Source organism: Bacillus rossius, chromosome 11, assembly GCF_032445375.1.
Source record: "Bacillus rossius redtenbacheri isolate Brsri chromosome 11, Brsri_v3, whole genome shotgun sequence".
NCBI classification, from domain to species: Eukaryota; Metazoa; Arthropoda; class Insecta; order Phasmatodea; family Bacillidae; genus Bacillus; species Bacillus rossius.
This window is the reverse complement of record NC_086338.1, coordinates 53552640-53577052: the sequence shown is the minus strand read 5'-3', so window position 1 is coordinate 53577052 and position 24413 is coordinate 53552640. Positions and strand designations below refer to the sequence as shown.

Here is a 24413-nt window from a genome sequence, read left to right as displayed (position 1 = left end):
TACCGGTAGGTAACGGGAGTTAACATGTGTAACGAACGTAACAAATATTGCTTGATAGAGTTAATAAAAAAAAAGTTTTTATTTGAAACATATTTACACCAGGTTACAGATGGCAGCAGCAGTGCATGATTTTGTATACTTATGTAAAAGTTTACATACTTTCTCATACTTTTGCATACTTTCACAACTTGTAATTCGCAACCTCTAAACTCTAACTCAGAGGTTGGATCCGATGTTAGCATTAGAATTGTGACAATTTGTATAGACATTATGTATCATATTTTAGCTATCAATTATGTATAATATAGGGATGGGGCGAATCCTGATTTCCTCAAATCCGAATCCTAACCAAATCCTCGACTGGAATTGCCGAATCTCGAACCCAAACCCGAATCTTTTAATAGATGATGTCCACATATCTAATGTAAGTGAGATGTATTCTGCTTGCACTAAAAGTCCCTTGACTTTATCACATGTAGTTTGGTACATTTCTGGTATAGCCTAAGTGTATATAAATACAAAAATTTTTTCTTGAGAAATTTCAGTTTTAGTACAGATTAGCGGTTAGGATTTTTTCTATAAATAAGCTAGAGGTCTGCGAGCCTAAGAATTTTACTTCGAGCCGAGCTCGAACTTTTGTGGTACAGTTACACTTTTGGGAAATTATTTTTATCTTAAACTTAGTATAATGTTTGAATAAAGTATTAAAATGAAGTGGGCTTATTAATTTTGGGTAACTATTTACAGAGTGTGTTTACATTTTGCACTGCTAGAAAAAAATATTTTTTTCCATTGAATCTTACCTGTTTCCATTGGTTCATTAGTAACTGATATCATCCAACTAACATAACCAAGTATATGTTTGTGTAAATGTAACATATCTTTGGAAAAATTTCATCCTTGTCAATTTTTCTGGAGTCCTTACTGAGCTTCAACAAACTTAGCACCAAAAATCATGTTGTTTGAAAAGTACATTCACATTTTTTCAACATTTCCACTTTTCAGCACAATATTTCTGAGAGAGATTGTCACAGAGTATTAAATTTTGTTCTTTAATCTATCATGCAGAACAATAATTTGTTCTGCACGTTCAGGAGTTAAATTAGCTCTACGATTGGAGATGAGATAGTGTTTCCAGCAGAAGAGAAGCGTCTCGCTGGCAACCTGCTTGGCTGGAATGCTTTAGTAAAATTGCTTAACCTCAAAATTAGTGTCATAAATATCTGTAACTGGTCATTTAAGTTTAATCATTTGAAAGTAATAAACATAAAAGAATTTTACTTCATTCAATTTACACTTGCAAAAAAAAATACACAAAATAAACCTACATGGAAATTAAAGTCTGAAATATGTTTACTCATGTCATCAAATGTAGAGCTGTATTGAAGAAGCCGATTTTGCCAATATTTAGTTGAATCAGCATTTGTGCCGACTTCCGATACAGTACGCTTGTTAATTTTCGGTTGATATTACTGAAAAAACGAAAGAGACTGCCATAACCTAAAAATCCAAGAGTACCATTTTCACTTTTCGTAGTAGTACTGCATTCTTTCAGATCGCATTATTTCTTAGCAACATGTGCCAACCGTACATATCAAAGTTTAACATCCTTTTTTTTTCAACAATGTTCTTTAATTTAATATGTCATAAATAATAAATAATACATTATTATCACGGTAAATATACATCTCGGTTGTTACGGTAACTATAGTGCAAATATGGTAGCTATCATGCTTCTGTAGTAACTATGGTATTCTACAAAGAATCTTTAGTTATTTTTATGGTAAATATCATAAAATAACTATTGGGTTTGTACTGTAGTTATGGTTCATCAGCCATATTTCTTCGTATGTTGTTGTTCATTTGTCTTTTCTTCATATTTACAATTTACGTGGGCCATCTTTATTTGAGACAGGAACTTAGAAAAAATTTTAACGGACTTTATATCACACATTTAATGGCGTAAATGATGAGACCTCGGGCAGTTTAAACGCTTTATTTGGAAAAACCTACCACGCGGGACCTCGTAAGCGAGTTTTACTGTATTTTTTCCCCGTAAATAGTAAAAACCGAATCCTTTGACGAATCCTATATCAGACCCGCCGAAGCTACGAATCCCTAGGATTCGGCGGATTCGGCGGATATTGGATTCGGTCGCCCCATCCCTAGATAATATTTTAGCTATCATAATTTAATTCATTCTCTTAGATTTAATTGAAGACATGGACAGACCCTAGTAAGTAAATGTCTGTTTTCAGCGCATAATTTTGCCTGTTTAAAATAGCTTATCCCTCTTATCTGTGAAGTTTTATTTCTATTGCGCATGGTGGCCATGCGCCGCCCCCCCCCCCTTTTTTTTTTAAATTAAAACTCTCGGTATGTCAGTTGAATTGTTTGTTACTCGGAGCTCTGCCGGGTGGTTCGGAGGGCACTAGCGAGCGTGCTGCGTCTCTGTCGCAGGAAGTGAAGATCAACAGCCCCGACTACCAGAACATGAACAAGGAGATGGCTCTGCGGGACTTCCTGCAGCGGATAGAGCACTACCAGGAGCGCTACGAGCCCCTGGACGAAAAGGCGGAGGCTCTTTTCAGCTTCATGAAGATCATCAACACAGGTACGGGGGTCGCTGGGCTCTCCGTTTGTGCGCGGAGGCGTCGTTCCTAGGGACAAGATTATATGTTGTTGAATTGCGATGAAACCTAAATAACACCGACTAGCACGTCAATACACTAAACTGGCTTAAAGTGAAACCGTAATATCTTGTATCTACCGGTGACAGAGCCTTAGAAAGGTTTTTCTTGCGTACTTTCTTTATCAACTTACTTACCAAAAAAAAAAAAACCTAAACAGTACTGCGTGTGACTTGTGACGGGTACTGCAAGTGTCTACTTGCTCCACGCAGTGCGTGTGGCTTCGTGACGGGTACTGCAGTACTGCAAGCGAGGTTCTCGTTTTCGCAGGCGAGAAGGTGGTCGTACACAAGCACGAGGGCCACATTCAGAGCCGCATCGTCTACTACCTGATGAACATCCACATCATTCCCCGGACTATTTACGTGACGCGAGTGAGTATCCTTTACGCACGTTTGTGTACCGTAATACTTTGATAGCCAAGTCAGTTTGAAGAATGTGATGTAATCTTATAACTGAAGTATTTTTTTTTATATATCGGGATAACAACTTCGAAGTTAAGAATGAAATGCAGTAAGAAGTTTCATGTACTTTTCCATTTGTTTATGTGATGTAGGTAATATAATACTTACTTAATATACGGATAAATCACCTGCAATTTTGGTACTTAATAATGAAAATATCGCACTATCAAAGTAATAGAGCCGTATCTCAAAAAAAATGTGAATTTGAGTTAAGATCGCCAATGGAAACATCATCTGCCAATCTTACCAATGTAATAAGGCCATACCTGAATTTTGAAAAAATAAAGGTCAAAACTTGATGTTGCGATGGACGCAAGTCTGAAATTTAACCATGTTATTGCAACAATATAGCCCTCTTGTTTGATTGTGTTAAAAGTTTCTACTTTTGACATGTGGCCGTGAATCTGCATTAGTGAAGCGAAACAATTGCAATTCTTGCTAACGCTTCTAAGTGCAGTTTCGTCTCTAAGCAAAGGTGGGGCTTGGACTGGCGTTGCAGTCATCTCGTAGTGCATATTGTTAAGTATGAGATTTGTGTTGTATCCAGACATCAGACCTATTGTTTGGGAAGAAAAATGAAGATAATTGCGTAGTGAAATGTTCTCGCACGCAAGGACTTGCACGTGATGTTTCATCGCTTTGACAGCACGATGTACACTTGTCAGCGCAGCGCAGGGGCGCCAGCTAGTTCCCCGGGCAGTGTGTGAAGCACGGCCGTGGTTGCAGCACGGCGAGAGCGACCACAACCTGCAGGGGCGGATCGGTGGGGACTCGGACCTGTCTGCGCGCGGGCGGCAGTACGCGGCCGCGCTGTCGCAGTACATCCAGCAGCAGGAGATCCCGGGGCTCCGCGTCTGGACTTCGTGGCTCAAGCGCACCATCCAGACCGTGGCGGGCATCCCCGCGCCCCAGGAGCGCTGGAAGGCGCTCAACGAGATAGACGCGGTGAGACGTCGCGAAACTGTCGAACAACGCAGTCCAGCTTCGTATTTTCGACTAGCTAGTAAAAACGGAGGACACCTAACCTGGGCGGACGTAATTTTTTTTTTTTTGTAGACAAACATTATTTGCTTATTTCTAGACACACCTGTATTTCGCGAATACATTTCGTGTCAAGGTATTTCACAAAATACTCTTAGCTTTTCTCCTCCTGTGGTTATTGGCTGAGGTCGGTGAGAGGTGTCGTCCCGCTCTTGACGGGGCCAATGAGAATGCTGTGGTCACCGTAACTGCTGCGCCCTCGCAATTTGCCACGACTCTTGGAAAAAGGCTGCAGTGTTTTGTGAAATACATACCTTGACGTGAAATGAAATCGCGAAATACAGGTGTCCCTACTTATTTCACATGTAGTTTAATGCCATCATTAAAAGAAATTTTTGAAGTGACTTTTGAAAATGCCTATGTTTTATGAAGTTGGAAAATTTGTTTCCAACAAAAAATTCCAGAAGGGAAAATAATAGAGGTGTTAGTTTCATGTTTGTTTACATTTGGTTTTTTGCTAATGTTACACTTTATGCACATGATTATCCAGGTGTGGGTTATATCAACAGCCAGCACAAATACGAAAATTCATTTTTGAACAATTTTTTTTACTAGAATCGATGGCAGATACAGAATTTTGCCATTTCACATCATTACATTACGTTAGGTATTTATATTAGTTTAAATTAAAGATAAATATATTTCAATATTTAAGTTTTTGATATAAATCGATACTCTAAATATCGATACTTTGAATATCGATATTAATTGATACTCTGAATATTGATATTAATCGATACTCTGAATATCAATATTAATCGATAGTCAAAATATAGATATTTATCAATAGTCAATTATTATCGATAGTCGATATTTATTGATTATTATCAATAGTCGATATTTATTGTATTTATCGATATATCTATACAAATAGATACTCGGTGTGGGTTAACCATGCCATATTTCACTTCCATAAACCATAAACACAAAAATAATTTTTGATTTTCTATTTCCATGCCTTCACAATGGCAGCAGCTTTTGTGTAGCATTAAATACAATGCACTGAAATATTTTTGAAACAAATAATTAAGTGATTAACCTACAAACAATATTTTGCACTTTCCTCAATAGCTATTCGCTTCTATCATTGCATAATTATTTCCAACGATCCCGTAGTGTTGAGCTCCGCTATCTCAGATGTCAGCAGCAGGTATGGAGAGGAAAGCCAGAAGCTTTCAGGGATAGTTTACCTTCCGCATACTAGGATGCGCTATAGTCGCCGCACGGTAAGTTCATACTTTTAGGAAGCCCTGCTTCAAGCTGGGATCTATTTTCAAGGTGACTATGTATTCTTCCGCCAAATATCAACAATAACATTGCCATGTGGAAAACCATGTGACTACCACATGGCAATGTTTTGGTTGGGTAACTGTCAAATAGGGATATAATTAATGGATAATAAAATTACACTGCAATTTTTATAATTGGTTAAATGTCAGTAGAAAATGTCATAACACCATGTTTAATAATTCAAATATTAAATATAAAAAAATCTAAGCAAATTTTTATAGTTTAGAGTTTAAACCCAGCGTGGTGCTGTGTCTTCACATAATATCTATAAAAATTGATGTTAAGTTTTACTAAAGAAATTTTGCTGCTTCGAGATTACTATATCACACAGTGCTATGGTTGAAAGCATGAAAATTATGTCAGTATCATTTATGAAGAATTTAACTTTAAGAAACTATTCAGTATGAGGTAGCTATGTAAACTGTTAGTTTCCTAAAGCCGTGAGTGCCAGGCACATCACTGCCATTACATCGAGAGGTCATTTGTGAATAGAAAATAACAAGTTAGTAACACTTTTCTGGCACTACGAACTGAGTTAAGTATCGGTTAAAGGTTATGGCTAACCAACATGTTTTTTTGTAATTAGAGGCATTATTTTCTATCAAGCAGAATAAATTTTAAATTCAAATTCTAAGTTATACATTAAACATTTCTGTAAGTGTGTATTTTTGTGTCTATGTGGTTTGTCTCATATAAAAACTATATCACTTAAGTATGTACAATGCAGAAAAGAAATTGTTGCCATAAAAAACTTAAGAATCTGTAATAAAATAAATATATTAAATAAATCGAAACTCAGCAATAAATTATCACTACCATCAATATTATGTCATATCCTGTAATGAAACTAATGTTTAAGAATCACATATAAACACAGCAGAGAAATTACATATCACTAAACACGTTATCCAGAACACCTGTAATTAAAAAGCATACATTAGCACATTTACCCTGAGCATATGTAATTAAAAACATGAAATTTTAACTAACATACACTTTTTCGTTTTCACGTTACCATTTATCATGATAGTTTATGATAGGAACTGCTGTGTATATGTACATTTTTTTACTTGTTCATCATCCATAAGTCTTATATCCTTGAGTTGTTACTCTGTGTAGGATCTACAAATTGAATATAAAATGTGTAGGATCTACAAATCTATATATATAAAAATGAAACCCGTTTTCCTTGGTCACGGCATCACGCGTGAACGGCTGGACCGATTTCACTAATTTTTTTTTTGTTGTGTTTGCTATGGTCAGGAGAAGGTTCTTATGAAAGAAAAAATTAAGAAAATTGTGCGGAAAATTAGAAAATTTAAGAATAATGAATTCCTATTTCCCTTGGTCACGCCATCACGCGTAAATGACTGAACCGATTTCACTAATTCTTTTTTTGTTGTGTTTGTTATTGTCACGAGAAGGTTCTTATGAAAGAAAAAATTTCACGGAAAATTAGAAAATTTAAGAATACTGAACCACCATATATAAAATTAAAATTATTTCCAAACTAACCCAACACTTTGTACAATATAAATATTTTTAAAGTAACCTTATGACGTTTGACATAGAATTGACAGAATGTTTGCTGCAAATATCTTCAAAGAGGATGTAAAGAAACTGTATCGTTTAGGAAATATTTATCAACATTAACGTTTTACTACATATTGTACCGGTACATTCGGTACAGAGCTGCTGGCGCAGGCTATTCTGGCTGTGTACATTCTGCCTAGGCCATTGTCATGCCATAATTCGTTATTACTGTGTTGCAGTTTAAAAATAGAAAAACAAATCAATACATTATGTAAACATTTTCTATGTTTGTTTTTGTGTGATATATTTGCTTATAAAGAAGAATAAAACCGTTTTCTTTAATTTACAGTTGAATTTTCATTTTTGAACTTTTTTAATGTAACTTTATGTCGTTTGACATATAATTGTTTTAAAGACTAAGAAGATTTTTGTTTGCTAATAAGTGTTTGTTAATCATGGTAAGTTCACAGCTTCATATTGATTTTTAGAACTTTTTGGTGACTACACAATACTATAATTTGGTATACATGGTTATACAGAAAATGTATGAGAGCTTTTTATTTTCAGTTGGATTTTTGTTTTTAACAATGCCACCAACCAGACGTACAAGCTTAGGCCACAGAACTCGAAATACGGCAAGTCAAAGAAATATACGAGCAAATCAAAGTGATGAGCAACGCGAAGCGCGAAATGAACTTGAACGGAATCGATATCAAGATAGGAATGTTGTGTTTAATCCCCACAGAGCTGCATTCAGTTATAATGTGGCAATTGATTACAGTTCAGAGCAAATTGAATAGGTACTCATACCTAAGATAGGTCAGCTATACAAAATAAAGTAGTGCATCATTGCTACGCTAAGGCGGTACGAAGTTCGCCGGGTCAGCTAGTTGAATATAAAATAAAAATAAAAGTACTCAAATTGGGATGTATAAAATGCAGTAGGAATGAATAGTATTTGTTGACAAGAGCAAAACACTTATGAATATGCTATCATGACAGAACAACAGTTACTATCAAAACTGTTTACACTGCAAGGGTTACTATTGTGAGGATAATTTTCTTAATGTATTATATTCATTATGCAATGATCTATAGGCCTAATGTATGTATATCTAATTCAAAACATTTTATTACTCAGGTTCATGAAATATATGTGCAATTGGCTTATAATTTAAATGTATGTGTATATTTATCCTCAAACTTATGCTTTATTTTGTTCATTGTACTGACAACTACTTTTAAGTGAGCCTACGTGCTGAAAAAATGAAGGTTTAATAATAACAAACAAACAATACAAAAACATTCCATATAGAAGTTACACTGGTGACTTACATGTATGCAAAGTAACTGTGACAAAGTATGTATTAACCCATGCAAAAATAAATTCCAAGGACATTATAAAAAAATTAATCTTAGATTTTAAAATAATGCAAAAAAGCCTACATATTATATCGTACACTAGAATTGATACTGTAATAAAACTCATGAAGCTATCAGTATTTTTATCAAAAATCTTCTAATAGTGTGTGTACTAGCCAAAAAGAATTAGCTACCAACTACATTGTAAAAATTCCTACCTACGCAAACTCAAATGGATCATTAAATGCAGCTTAGAAGCAATTATTTAAATAAAAATTATCATACCGATTTTATAATCTATAATGTTTACCAAACATACGGGTATTTTTCGCAAAACAAAAGATTATAATAATTTTCAGAAAGACTGCACTAAAATGTAAACACAATTATACATTTTTTACTTGAATTAAATTAATAATATACATTAATTGCTATTTTTTAGTTCGTGAACCTCCTCCTCCTCGATGTTGTGGGTTGAAAATGCTTACAAATGAAAGAAAACGCTACGCATTGTTTACACAATTACCCATGTTTACAGTATTTAATTGTAGGCCTATACTGACCTCTAGGGACCTATGTATTATTTAATGTGCTGTCTTGAACAGCCCTGCAACCTTTTCCACGGGTGCATAGCAGATAAATCCATTACCTAATATATAACCGAAAATATAAGAACGTGTCTGTTTGTAATTTGCCCGACATTCAAAACAAGAAAGCTGCGAGGAAGGTACTTTTACACTATTTTACAAACACGCCCCAACCTAACGGAACGTTTTCACGCACATACTTTCTTAACGTGTTAATTAGTCACTCACTTTTTCACGGTCGTGACGATTAAGACAACCCTTTCAAATTAGAAAATTAATTAGTACACAAATACACTGGATGTTTTCGGAAAATCAGAAGTCGTTTTGAGCAAACAAGCGTTCAACATGGCTCGGGCCGACACACAGTTACGTAGGTGATTCATCCGCAACAGCTTGCAACGTCATCTGTAAACAAAATAACTTAACTTTCGTATATATTAAACAATATTACTCCAAGATCTAGAAATAAACATATGTGAAACATTTTAAGCAATATTTATCGTTATTTCAGCTGTTCAAAATTACATACTAAGGAACTATTTCTTCAAGTGTGTAGCCAACATAACGATAAATATCGTTGCCACACGTGTTTAAAAACTTACATATAAAATTAACAAATACAAATTATTTCAGTATTTATACACACGTACGGAAACGTAATAGCTTGATAAATTATGTCGTCCTATTTTGTTTATTTATTTGTCAAACAAATTGCACAATAGTAAACCAAATATTCTTAGTTCCATTTTTCAACAGTTCTTCCCAAAAGTACGAACTTACCGTGCGGCGACTATAGCGACAAATTATGACAGAAACACATTTATTAAACATTATAGAGTCGGTAATTACTTTTAACAGGTTAAATACTCTTTCTAATAACAGAAAATTTTAAGTTTGTGCTATTTTGAATCACAATATAACTGAAACATATTGTCCATATGAATAACATTATTATTTTGTAACTCAGAAATGTTGGTAGTACCTGCTTGGGATGTTTTGCCCTAGCCCTATTATGTAAATAATGCAATTCTGGAATTCTGAATTTTAATATTTGGTTGTGTAAACTCAAATTTTTATCCAAATTTATTTAAATGTACTTCAGATGTATTTAAATTTGTATAAGTACTAGAACTTAATTTTAACAGGAGTTTAAAGAAAAGTTAAGGAGAAAGCAATTTTGACTAACACTTTTGTTTAGCACTCTGTTTTACTGGAACGTGTTAGGGTGTTACAGTATGTCTAGATAGTCTGGACAAAAAAAATTAAATCAAACAATATTTTTTTTTGACATTGCTTTGATTGTATTTTTTTGGTTATACGTTGACCCATGACCAGTCATTACACCGGATAGTCGCGAGTCTGCTGTATATGGGCTTTGAATATATATATACTGTATAGAAGTCGCCAGCCCAGGTTAAAATTTCTAATACGGTTTTGAGGTAGTTGGTTAATTCACCGTCCGCAATCGCCACCATCTCTAGGGCATCGACTTGTGGTGGTCCCTAGCGGACAAGTGTCGAACTCTTCAAACACCCCTTCCCCACCCTCCCACAAACATGCTTTGTCCTCCACCCACCCTCTACCCCACCTCTCATCCCTACAGTTTTGTGACGCACAAACTCCCGTTGAACCGACCTTGAGCTGCAGTGAATGATTGGTGGGGGGGTGCGGGGGGAATGACAGCGGGTGACAGTGCTGCGCTCTAACGTGTAAATAACAACTAAGACGATACAGGGCGTTATACGGCAGCGCCCTGCAGCGGTGAAGTTCCCAAGCTGCTCATCATACGCTCCTGAAAAAACGTAGAGTAAATCCTATCCGCTCGCGACTTCTATACAGTATATATATTCAAAGATCAGCCAGTTAGTGAGGGTCGGCGGTTGTCTGCGGCAGGGCATCTGCGAAGAGATGACGTACGAGGAGATCGCGGAGAAGCACCCCGAGGACTTTGCGGCGCGCGACCAGAACAAGTTCACGTACAGGTACCCGCGGGGGGAGAGCTACGAGGACCTGGTGGCGCGGCTGGAGCCCGTCATCATGGAGCTGGAGCGGCAGGGCAACGTGCTGGTGGTGTGCCACCAGGCGGTGCTGCGCTGCCTGCTGGCCTACTTCCTCGACAAGTCCGCAGGTACCGCCTCCCTCGCATCACCCGCTTTGTACGGTGACTCACGATGAAACCAGAATAACTCCGAAATTCAAGTTAAGAGCGTGCATCAGATGGAGTTGAACTTTCTAATACAGTCGTCCAGGATTCGGAAGATTTCTACTATACTTTTACACGTTTAGCATTTCTGTTGACTCATTAAAAGAATTTAAATGTTGGTGAACATTTTAAATGCATAACATTTTGAAAATATCAATTGAAAGTTGCTTTAAAAGCATACTGTAATTGCCATTTTTAGCCATTTTCAAACGGCGTTGTAGCCAAGAAATATAGACAAAACTCCATTCTGTTTTAATAGGCAAAAATTATAATTCCTCGCCAGAAACTTTTTCGCTTTGTCCCCCATTGTCACCGCGACAAATTTCGAGTAATTTTGCTAAACCGAAGGCACTGCACGCGTTTATAGCATACTGCTGGGCGCGCCGGACTGCCCTGTCTGTGTGAGAATGGAACAAGAGAGACTCGCGGTTCCTAACTTGGAATGCGAAGAAGCGTCAAAGAGGAGATGAAGAAAGCTGACCCGGCGCGCCGCGGCGTTGCTGCCTGTAAGCTAAGATTACAAGGCAGTATTACCACCCTCGTAAATAATTATCATCTTACTCGCTAAAGATTCCAGTTCGGCTCTACGATTCGTTAGCATGTCATGAAATCATTGAAAATGAGTTAACTCTTTATTAGTGGTTATATATATATATATATATATATATATATATATATATATATATATATATATATATATATATATATATATATATATATATAAAACTCTTTTTACAATAAAAAGAACTCAGTCAATGGACTGTTATACTACTTTCTAGTCACTTCATTGAGTTCTTTTTATTATAAAAAGATGCAATCAATATGCGAAACCATGAATATGGAGTTAACTCATTTTCGATTATTAGTGACTGAGGCCCTTTTTGCAGGGACTGATTCAAATTTTCACAGCGTAGAGGTTGCAGACTGACTTTCGGTATGAGAGGCTTGGTTGTAAATATAAAATGTTATTTTTATGAGCCTTTAAATAAAAATTACAATAAAAGGCTATAAGTATAACGATTTAAGAGAGAGGGGCGAGTGAAAAATAGCCTGATAAAATTCGAAGACGATCCAACCCTATGTAAATAAGAAACCAATCACAAAAAAAAATGTTAATATCAAGATTATAAACGAAAGACTTTAAATAATGTTTGCCAATTTTGAATGGATACTGATAATTATGATAGTGCCGTAGGAAGTTAATTTTTATTGCATCTCAGGAATTTCGTACCAACTGATAAAATAAATCTTTCAAACCGTTTGTAATTAAAGCCTGTTAGAAGAGGCACAAAGTAACTAAGACGAAATAATAAAATAATTAACAGTATTGGATTGGATACATTTGCTCGCACAGAGATACAGTATTTCACATGTTCTTATCATTTGCTGCATATTGATTATTGTACTGTAATTATTTAAACTGTGCAAGGTTTCATTTATTTATTAATGTAGATAAAAAACACAAAACACTTACTCCGTTGTATAGGTATTCTGCAAAGTTATATTTACCATATGAATTGAAATAAACACTTTTCAATCATATTACGAACGACAAGATGATCGAAAGGTTTTTTTTTTTAGGGGGGGGGGACGAAACAAATACAACGATCTCTAGTAGATACGTAATTTTTATTTCTGTTTACTCATGAACTAATGCTAGTAAGAAAAGTCCATGTAAATTCACCGTTATTATTAAAATGTAAATATTGAATTTTGATCTTTGTTCTATAAAGCCGTGACAAACAAGAGGAGCTGCTGACAGTTTCGTTTAAAAATGCCTATTTTACAGTAGCTATTGACCTCGCTTAACAGTAGGCAATTGGTTACAAATATTAGCAATGTGTTGGATGAATGCACTATCGAAATATAGCTTAACATATCGACGACATCGGGGTAGTTAATGAGAATAGAGCCTAGACAAACTGAATGGGTAAGAGAAACAAGAGCACCCTGAAAACTCCTACGGACCCACGGCAACGTCCGCCACGTTTCATACTTACGAAAAACCCAGATTTGATTCCACCGGGAATCGAACACGAATCGCCTTGGTGGGAGGCGAGGTGCTGGCCTGATCACAGCGCTTCCGTGTAGGATTAGAATACATACACTATAAAAATGTGGCACAACTGTCATTAAATTTTAGAGGGATGAATGTACACGACAAACAAAAATGACGTCACTAAATACAGAAATAATAATAAAAATCGCAAGGGGAATCTTTTGAACTTTTTTGGTTACAATTAGTTTGCCAAGATTTTCGTAATTTGTACAGGCTCATATTATATGTTGGGCCAATGTTGCGTAGCTAATTTCTTTAGATGAAAAATAAGAATTTTTTTTTTTCAATTGAAATTTTACTCTATTCCATTTTTATGTTTTAACTCCTTTAAAATGTTCGTAAATCTTATAATTTTTATCCAAAACATTTGTCTGAAACAATTTTTGATAAGGAGAACAATTGTTGCAGGGGGTTGAAAAAATAAAGGGGTAAGATGAAAAAAATCATAATTAATATACCATGTACACTGTTAAATCCGTTCTGTTTTATCGTGAAACCTTAAATTATTATGTACATCTTTCGTCTGAAATAATTTTTTATACGACCAACCACAACTGCAAGGGGTTGAAAAACATGGGTTGGCAAACAAAAGTAAAGCATAACTCTGTTCGTAAGCATAACATCTAACTCGTACAAATTATGAATTTTCTTTTAATTTTTGACGTGACAACGTCTAATAAATCGATGAACGCCGGCTGTACGCAAAAAAAAAGTGTCCCGTTACGCACATTGTTCCGTTACGCTGTGTCCCATTACGCTCATTGTTTTGTTACGCTGTGTCCCGTTACGCTCATTGTACGCTTCCGCCGCATCTATCTCTCTTCCACTCGATTGGCCTATGCGTCCGAGGAGAAGAAAGACAGCGGCAGCACACAACTTACATCTACACGTGAACTGTTTCGTCGACTGGTTATAAAGTGAATTAAAAAGTTAATGTGGTTTTCATTGCTTATTACAACAACAATTTCAGCAATAAAGGTTAATTATTCTTGCATTTTAAAAATCTGATTACTAATATAATTCAAGTACATATTTAGCTTATGTTAGATATTTGATTACAGTTTATTTATATGAAAACTCGTTCATAAAGTACAGTAATAATAGGTTATGTTACAATTGACTAAAAAACTAAGGTGATTCATATAATTGATTATAGATATTTGATTACAGTTTATTGATATAAAACTTGTTCATAATTATATTTAAACTTTATAGCTAAACGCCAGTTTTTAAAATTAATTACAAGTCATTTACACGTGAACTGTTTCGTCGACTGTGTTGGATTTGTAAATAGTGCTTACCCTAGATTTATGTTAACTAATTCAAGTGTTGGACGCTTCAAAATTCAAATATGGCGCCATTTCGCTGCCATTAACTCAAGCGATCCTGGTGGCCATCAGGAAAGACTCAGTGGTTCGTCTGGTACCGGCGTCATCGGACGTCCGGCTATCGTTTTTGACTTTCATGTTATCTGGTAACAGTTTCAGTACGAAACATTTGGTCCTCCGGGCCGGATCAATCCGCTAACCGCGATTACTGAGCTATCGGGCTCAGTTCTAGTTACGTGGAGAGATTCGGAGTGTTTGTTTGCGTCGTTCATTGTACCGAGTCTCCTTTGTCCGTCGTTGCCCCGCCATAAAAACGTGAACGGGTTATCATCTTAATGTGCTATTAGCTTCCAGTGGAAGGGAAGATAACAACTGAGTGCGTAAGGGAAGATAAGAACTGAGTGCGTAAGGGAAGATAAAAATTGCCTTTATCACACTGACGGTGTTGGTGCTGACGAAGCCTTTTGTGTCGTGCCGCACTATTATTTCTTATCTTTCCACGGTAACCAGATACTGATAATGACCGGTCTGCTATAAGATTGCGTGTTTTCTAAGACTGGCGGTGAAAATGACTTTGAATTATTAAGTAGACCGTTAACATAGATTTTGCCAAGTCTTTGTTCGGCATTACTACACATATCGATACAAAATCGATTCGCAGGACATTGAAAATCGATTATTTAAACACTACTCGGTTTAGAATCGATTTTATAAACACCACTCGGTTCAGAATCGATTTTTTGCTGAAAAATCGTTTACATTTAAATTTTTAGTTGGTGCTTCCATTTTTGACTGAGTGTACTAAGTAGAATAAACACAACCATGACTGACAGTGTTTCAGCTCTGGAGCGACGTCTGGAGCGTGCCGAAAACCGATTACAGCGTGCCGCGGATCTGGCCAAAAGGGTTACTACAGACACTTCCAAGCAGTCATTATTCTTTGCAACCTGTCGGGACTTATCTCAGCTTCGTAATGGGTTTGAAGATGACCATTTGGCTTATGAATTGGCATGCAAGGAGCAAGTTGATTTTGATGACACAAGGCATACAAGTAGGCTAAATCACTTCGACGATCTTTATTATGAAGTTAATGCAATCTGGGACACATTAGTGCAGGATTCTAAGAACCGGAACAAGGAAACACGTAATCAATGTGCAGCTGGGTCGTCACCCCGTCTGCCAGCTATTGATTTACCCCACTTTCAGGGTAATCCAACAGAATGGCTCAGCTTCTCAAATCTGTTTGAGGCTCTAGTTGTAGACAACAGAAGTCTCACCAATGTAGAGAGACTATCTTACCTAAAGTCATCTTTGTCTGGTGACGCGTTGGCAGTAATTCAGGCATTACCCTTGACTGATTCGAACTATAGTATTGCTTGGGAACTACTGTCTAAGAGGTACAGTAACAAGCGCTTGATTGTTTCATTGCACATTGAAGCAATTATGCAAATACCATCTGTGTCATTAGAGGCCCCAGCATCAGTGAATAAGATGATGTCTCTTCTGGCAGAGCACATTGCGGCATTACGAGTGCTGGATGTCAATGTTGAAAAATGGGACCCGCTGTTGCTGCATATCATTGAAGCTAAGCTGGATAAGGTTTTGCGTAACCAGTGGGAGCTGTTTATTAATGACAAGGGAGCAGAGTTACCCAAGCTTACCGAGTTTTTGTTATTTTTAGAGGGTTATCGCCGTGCAGCTGAGTCACAGCTAGTGACGTCTGGGAAAACCTTTAAGAGCAAGTCGTCTATTTATTCTAAGCCAGCTTCTAGATATGTGCAACATCAGTCATTCGCAGGAAACACTGTTTCCAAGTCAGTGAAGTGTGTCATATGCAGTGGACCTCACGAAATCTACCAGTGCCCCAAGTTCCTTGAGTCATCTCCAAAGGAAAGGTATCAGATGGTGAGGTCAGGAAACCTCTGTTTGAACTGCTTGCGAACGTCTCATCATGCAAGTGCATGCCTTTCGTCTTCTCATTGTCGGTCTTGTGACTCTCGACATCACACACTACTTCATTTTAGTGACATGCGACCACAGTCACCAGACCATGATGGTGTGAATGCGTTGTGTGCTTCATCTCCTGGACAATATTTGGCTGCATCCGAACTGCATAATCAAGATAGTCCATCTACGATTTTGCTGTCCACTGCACTCATAGAAATTCCAGTCAGCTCTGGCAGGACTCACACAGTTCGAGCACTCTTGGACTCTGCCAGCCAATCCAGCTTCATGACAGAAGGTTGTGTGAAGAGGCTAGGCTTAATACGTCGAAAGGCAGCTCTGCCAGTCTACGGTGTTTCCCAGGTACCAGTGCATGTCGCTAGGGGAGTAGTTGACTGTTTAGTGAAACCAGTTGGTCAGGAGGGTCCGCGATTGTCACTCACTGCCTTCATTTTGCCTAAGATCACTGGCTCACTGCCTACAACACAACTGAACCCTCATTCATGGGATCATCTTTCCCATTTGCAACTAGCTGACCCTCACTATGCACAGCCTGGGCCTATTGATGTGCTAATTGGGGCAGATCTGTTTCCCTATGTGCTGAGCGGACGCACACTAAGTCTCAGTACCCAGGTCCCTGTAGCGATTGACACTGTCTTTGGATGGGTAGTGATGGGGAGAGTACCCACATCTGCAGTATCGCTCAGTTGTGTATCACTTCATTCTATTACACCAACACTTGACGACACAGTTCGGCAGTTTTGGGAGGTGGAAGAGGTTATTGTACCCCCAAAGCCTTCCTCTGAGGACATTCGATGTGAACAGATCTTTCTCGAGACTTGCAGAAGAGATGAGAATGGTAGATATAGTGTGGCCTTACCTTTCAAGGAGCCTTCACCTCATTTTGAGGAATCACGTGTTCAAGCACTAAAACGTTTTCACTACCTTGAACGCAAGATGAACAAAAACCCTCATTTTAAGGCATCCTATGTAGAATTTATGTCAGATTACATTGACCAAGGTCATATGTCAATGGTTCAAGAACCCCAGTTGACTACACCGTCGTTTTATATTCCGCATCACGGAGTTTTGAAACCAGACAGTAGTACAACAAAGTTACGTGTGGTCTTTGATGCATCGGCCAAGGACAGCAAAGGAACTTCTCTGAATGATCAATTACTTACGGGACCCAAACTGCAGAGAGACATAGCTGACATTCTTCTCTCATTTCGAGATCATGCAGTTGCATTTACTGCTGACATACGACAGATGTACCGTCAGATTCTAGTTCAAGAGGAATTCCGCGACTGTCAACGAATTCTGTGGCGACCATCTGATGATGATCCAGTTTGTGAGTACAGGCTCAACACTGTTACCTATGGCGTGTCATCTGCACCCTACCTTGCTATCCGCACACTCCATCAACTGGCTGCAGATGAGAAAGATAGATTCCCTCGGGCATCATCAGTCCTCCTAAAAGACACGTATGTTGATGATGTTGTAACTGGAGCACCCAATGCACGTGAGGCTATCTCATTGCAAAGAGAGTTAATTGACCTCCTCAAGGCTGGTGGTTTTCAGTTGCGAAAATTTGCCAGTAATGATTTATCTCTGCTCTCTTGGCTTTCCGAAGACTTGGTGCAGGGCAGCAAGGCTCTCCCCTTGGACAACACTTGTGGACTTCCCACCGTCAAAATATTGGGTCTGCAGTGGCAATCTGAAGTGGATGCATTCGCTTACAATGTTCAACCTACTTCCTCGACAGCTACGAAGCGGAGCATACTGTCCGACTTGGCGCGAATATTTGACCCTCTAGGTTGGCTGTCACCTGTGGTCCTGCTTGCAAAATGCCTCATTCAGCACTTGTGGATTCGATGCATAGATTGGGATGACCCTCCTCCTGCCGACATCCTTGCAACGTGGCAGCGGTTCCAGCGAGAGCTTCCTAGTCTGGCTAGCATCACTATTTCAAGATTTGTCCCAGTGACCCAAAGAGAACTCTTACTAGAGATCCATGGATTCTCTGATAGTTCGGAGCAAGGTTATGCGGCAGTTGTTTATCTCAGAGCCACTTCACCTGATGGCTCAGTATCTGTATACCTTCTGGTTGGAAGGTCAAAGGTAGCCCCAATTAAAAGAGTGTCATTGCCTCGCCTGGAACTCTGTGGTGCTTTGCTGCTTGCTCGCACAATGCATAGAATCTTGCAAAATTATGGACCTCATGTGAACCTAGACCAAATATTTGCCTGGACAGACTCTACAGTTGTCCTCCACTGGATCCGTGGATCACCTCATAAATGGAAAACTTTTGTTGCAAATCGTGTCGGCCAAATCCATGACCTTGTCCCAGCAAAGCACTGGAATCATGTGTTGTCAGACAGCAACCCGGCTGATTGTGCCTCTAGGGGCTTGTTTCCAAGTGAGATAGCTGACCACTCGCTGTGGTGGACCGGTCCATCATGGCTGTATAAGCCACCAGAGGAATGGCCACAACTCACCGGCTTGATGGACAGCATGGACGAAACAGTGATGGAACAACGGATCTTTACCTTGCATAGTGTCAACCCTCTGGCAGACACTACGCTGCTGGAAAGGTTCTCATCTTTAAGCAAGGTCAAACGCATTACGGCCTATTGTCTCCGCTTTGTGCAACGTTTGCGCTTCAAGAAACTTCCCCCCCGTAGTCCACCAGATGCTAATGAGCTTAAAGATGCCATGATGGTATGGGTTCGTTTAGCCCAGGCTTCAGCATTCGCATCTGATATCAAAGCTCTGCAAGCTAACCAACCATATCGGGGTCCACTCTTCAAGCTGTCTCCCTTCTTGGATCCTGCTGGCATTCTCAGGGTGGGCGGACGTTTGGAACTATCAGACTTGGCTTACAACCAACGACATCCAATTCTACTGCCCAAACACCACAGATTGACAGACCTTGTAATTGACCACCTTCACATCCATCTGATGCACTGTGGTCCCACCATACTACAGTCTGCTGTGCAACGTGACTTCTGGATTGTAGGTGCTCGGGGCCTCATTCGTCAACGGCTGAAGAAGTGTACTTTATGCTTTCGAGTTCGCCCTGTGCCTCGAAACCCACCCATGGGTAATCTTCCAGTCGATCGTGTCACACAAGCCAAGCCATTTCTCAAGACAGGAGTCGACTATGCTGGACCCTTTAAAATCACCATGTCCCGACTGCGGAAGGCCCGCATCCAGGATGCCTACTTGTGCCTGTTTGTATGCTTTGCCACCAAGGCAATCCACTTGGAGCTGGCCTCTGATCTGACGACAGATGCTTTCATAGCTGCCTTTCGCCGTTTCTTGTCTCGTCGGGGGCGATGCTCTGACCTTCACAGCGATTGCGGGACTAACTTTGTCGGTGCCAGTCGCTTGTTGACTGGACTAAGAGCCTTCATGTCAAGCAAGGATACACATGACTCCTTTGCTCAGTCGCTGGTTGAACACCAAGTTACCTGGCATTTCAATCCCCCATCAGCACCACATTTTGGAGGCCTGTGGGAGGCAGGTGTAAAGTCTGTGAAGTCTCTCCTCATAAAGAGTGTAGGTGCTCAGGTACTCACTTATGAAGAATTATACACTCTCATGACACAAGTGGAGGCCATTCTCAACTCACGGCCTCTGTGTGCTCTCTCAAATAATCCAAACGACATGGCTGCTCTGACACCCAGTCATTTTCTAGTCTTGGGGCCTCCTGCACTAGTGCCCGAACCAGATTTGTCCCACCTCAAGCTAAATCGTTTGTCTCGATGGCAACTCATCCAGCAAGCGCATCAGTCATTCTGGAAGCGCTGGCACCAGGATTATCTACAACAGCTGCAGCAACGACCCAAGAGCCTAACTGACCAAGACATCCTCAGTGTTGGCACCTTGGTTCTCATCAAAGATCCGAATCTACCACCATTGTGCTGGAAGTTAGGCCGTATTGTGAAGACTTTTCCTGGCTCAGATGGTGTCGTGAGAGTGGCTGAGGTGAAGACCCAACAAGGCACCTTTCTACGGCCTGTGGTGAAGCTGTGCCCGTTGCCCGCCCAATAAATGTTTAAAATATGCATTTTGGTGGGCGGTATGTTGGATTTGTAAATAGTGCTTACCCTAGATTTATGTTAACTAATTCAAGTGTTGGACGCTTCAAAATTCAAATATGGCGCCATTTCGCTGCCATTAACTCAAGCGATCCTGGTGGCCATCAGGAAAGACTCAGTGGTTCGTCTGGTACCGGCGTCATCGGACGTCCGGCTATCGTTTTTGACTTTCATGTTATCTGGTAACAGTTTCAGTACGAAACAGACTGTTTATAAAGTGAAGTGAAAAGTTAATGTGGTTTTCATTGCTTATTACTACAACAATTTCGGCAATAAAGGTTGATTATTCTTGCATTTTAAAAATCTGATTACTAGTATAATTTCAAGTAATTATTCTTTTAATATTAAAATAAAAAATGATTCAATTTTATTCATAAAAGTATGCAATCATTTCATCAATGTTTTGTTATGACGTTGTCACGTTAAACTATCGTCCGTTAACCGATTTTACAGACAACCAATTTTTTTTCGTGCGTGCAGCAGGCGTTCATCGATTTATTAGACGTTGTCACGTCAAATATTAATATTTGCACTTATAGAAAATATTAACTAATTTGGAACATTTTCTATCATAGTTCCTAGTTTCGCATTACAACTACTTCAAAACGTATTCAAGTTAAAGTGCGGTATGTATTATAACACCATTTTTACTTTTGTGATTATAATATACTAATATGAAACAAGACTAAATAGGATGAGTGAATCGCTGGAGTGTACATATATACGTATACGTAGCACTGTGGCTCGCATCGGTTATTGTACGTCCGTGGTCTTGGGAAGGGTTTATCTTGACAAGGGGCCTGCAAGGTGGGGGGAAGAAGGATGACACCTCGTGAATGGTGTGGAGAAGACCGTACGAGAGCGATAACTGACACATTTTTGTCTCCTCCTTTTGCTCTCTTCGCGGTCACACACACACACCCAAATGCAGATGCCAGGCGCGAGCTGAGAACTTGCTGCTCTGATGAACGCTCTTAATACACCACAAAGCACTGAAATGCAATTAAAATCACGTGAAACTATTCAGTATTTTTTAATGAAAAACTAACTCTAATTTTACAAAATTATAAATCTTTTAAACATTAAATTCAATAAACTTAATTTATTTATTACATATGAAGGTTCTACCACATTGTATGTAAAAAAAATTGTGAATTTTTAGTTTTTACTTCTTTGAATCTTGCTACTGTTATTAGTTAACCATTTTTTGCATTACGAGGTTAGTACAGTTTTCAAACAACAGATTATTTTTATTTATTCCTAATAGTTACCACTCATTACATCATCATATATAGTAAAAGTGTTATCAATCAAAAATGACAAGTGTTTTGTTGAAATTAGTATCATAGAACTTTAAGTGTCATAACATGCTACCTTCCCCCCCCCCCCCCCCCCCCCCCTCCTCATCAATAGTGTAAAAAAAGGGGTTCTACTGTATTTACAATTGGATTCAACTTTGAGGATATTAAAAAAAATTATATTTAATAATAGCTTTGCTTAAACAAAAGCTAGTATTTGCACAGCTCGACTGTGAATGTGAACGTGGTGGCTGTCCGCAGATGAGCTGCCGTACCTGCAGGTGCCGCTGCACACCATCATCAAGCTCACGCCCGTGGCGTACGGCTGCAAGATGGAGATGGTGAAACTGCCCATCGACGCCGTCAACACGCACAGAGCCAAGCCCAAGGTCAGTGCCGAGCGCCCGCGTGCAGGCCTGACCCCCTCCGCTAGCCCCCAAGAGCCACGACCTAGCAACCCGGCACACCGTAGAACTATGTCCGGCCGGAGTGGGGGGCGCTCGCGAGCCGTGGTTTGCAGACCACTTGGTTAACCCCGTTATTTAATAATATATTATTTCAAATTCACACCCATGTCTCTCTTAGCTGGGACTCAAACCCAGAACCCCTCGCACAGCAAGCTGGTGTGCCTCCGACTGTGCTACGGATGTTGGCTAGGACAAGGGTTGCCAACCTTTAAACAGCTGTATGACCTTTATCATCAACAAGGAACATTCTCCTCCCTTTTCCTCTTATTACAATTTTTTTTTTTTTTTTTTTAATTTTTTGGCTGGTTCGTAGAGAGTGGCGGGGGCAGAATCCCCAGGCGCCAGGTGAGGCCCAGGTGTGTTTCCAGATTGTTAAGTTATGCGACGCAGGCAGATTACGTTTGCTGTTATGGCCTCGGTAACGTTTATTAGTTATTATATTTTTTGTAATTGTGGAGTTTTAAAAGTTGTACATTAATAATTGGGTGGGGTCCCGACAAAATCATTATTTGTCCCTGGGCCCTAAGTTTTTGTGAATGGCTCTGCTTTGAGGTAGAACATTAGTGCAAGCAACTTGGCATCATATCAGTAAAATTACAGCTTATAAATAGTGATTGAAAATTGAATGAAATTTCACAATACTTTGCTACCATGTTTTATTTTAAGTTACTTAGCATTCAGTTAATGATTTCCTGTTAGCGTGGGACCTGTGAGCCGTGGATTGGCTGTCACTGGTTTTGGGAATTTGAGTTGGTAGTGCAAGTATTTATAAAACCAGGATAGGTCAGGGAATATTAAAATTATTAGCGAGTACTGAAAAGTGGACTACCACTAGTGGGTTCTGAAGATTCTTTAAAGTTCTGCAGCTGGATTTGAAGTAAGCACATTGTGCCACAATTGAGTTCCTTCTTTGCCTGTTTATCCCCATGTTTACCCCTTCCACTTTCACAACACTTTTTTTTCTTCTGGGTCCTGAGACACCAGCCTTAGTGCATTGTCATTCAAGTATGTTTTAGTTGGCAATGCTTGCAATGTATTTTTCCAGTTACTTCTTCTAGTGTAATTAGAGGTTTTGTGTTAAGTGTAAAATTACCTTTTTTTCAGGTGGCAATTGTCCCCTGAATGAACTTGCTTTCGAGAAGGACTAATGACATGTGCCAGCAAAAATAAGCTTAAACAAAAATTACCAACTTAATTTGTTGCCAGATATTCCCACTGTCAGTTGCTTTTAGTGAGAAAATTTGTGATCTTATCTTTCCTTGTTCATTTTTTTTTTAGCACAGCAGTGTTTGAAAATTAAATGGCATAAAACATTTGCAACCCATTTATTTTCTCCAGTCCCCTTCACCCGGCCATAATTAATTGAAACAATTTTTGTCACAATACATTTTGAAATCATGTATGAAGTTAATTTTGCATGAAACTGTCATTAGTGCCTATCTTATTGTTTTATTGTGCTGTTATAAACGGGTTCTTTGATGGTAACTATTGCTCACATTTGTGTCGGATTGTGTAGTAATAACTTGGGTGCCAAACTATGTAACTAGCTCTCTTCATTTTCTGTGTCTCTGTCTGTCACCTTCCTTGCCCTTTCCATAGGTGATGGCTAACACCTTGACGAGAAACTTTGATCAACAAGAAGTGGCTTAAACAAGCACACCACCTTTGGAAGCTTACTTGTGCCAATTACTCTCTTTTGTGAGGCAGCACGGATAGGACAGACTTGACAGGTTTAAAGACATTCCGGTATGAAAATGTATATAAGAAGTTTCCTTCCTGGGCATATAAAGCAGACAGATAAAACAACAGACCGCTAACCAACTCACACTGGCCAATTTCTTCACTATACTTGCAGCACTCAGACATCACAAAGCAGGCACAGTTTTGTTAGCAGCAGGATCTAAAGCACTCACACAGTACTCAGAGAGGGAAAGTACATGTGAAGATTAAAATCTTTTTTTTTACAGTTTTTTCTATTGAAATGACAAAAGTCAAAGAGTGTGTTAGAATAAAGAAACTGTTTCATGCGGAACACTTTGCGCAG

The 24413-nt window shown here is 38.8% G+C and overlaps 1 protein-coding gene across 12 annotated transcripts in view; it reads left to right on the top strand.

Moving 5' to 3' along the window:
• LOC134537000 (6-phosphofructo-2-kinase/fructose-2,6-bisphosphatase 1) overlaps positions 1-24413 on the top strand; it is a 172912-nt gene that overhangs the window by 141692 nt on the left and 6807 nt on the right. For all 12 annotated transcript variants that reach the window (XM_063377144.1, XM_063377146.1, XM_063377145.1 and 9 more), the window contains 5 exons: positions 2461-2614; positions 2961-3064; positions 3881-4099; positions 10861-11095; positions 22164-22291. In XM_063377144.1, coding sequence (XP_063233214.1) covers positions 2461-2614; positions 2961-3064; positions 3881-4099; positions 10861-11095; positions 22164-22291 — 840 coding nt within the window. The remainder of the gene's footprint in view (positions 1-2460; positions 2615-2960; positions 3065-3880; positions 4100-10860; positions 11096-22163; positions 22292-24413) is intronic.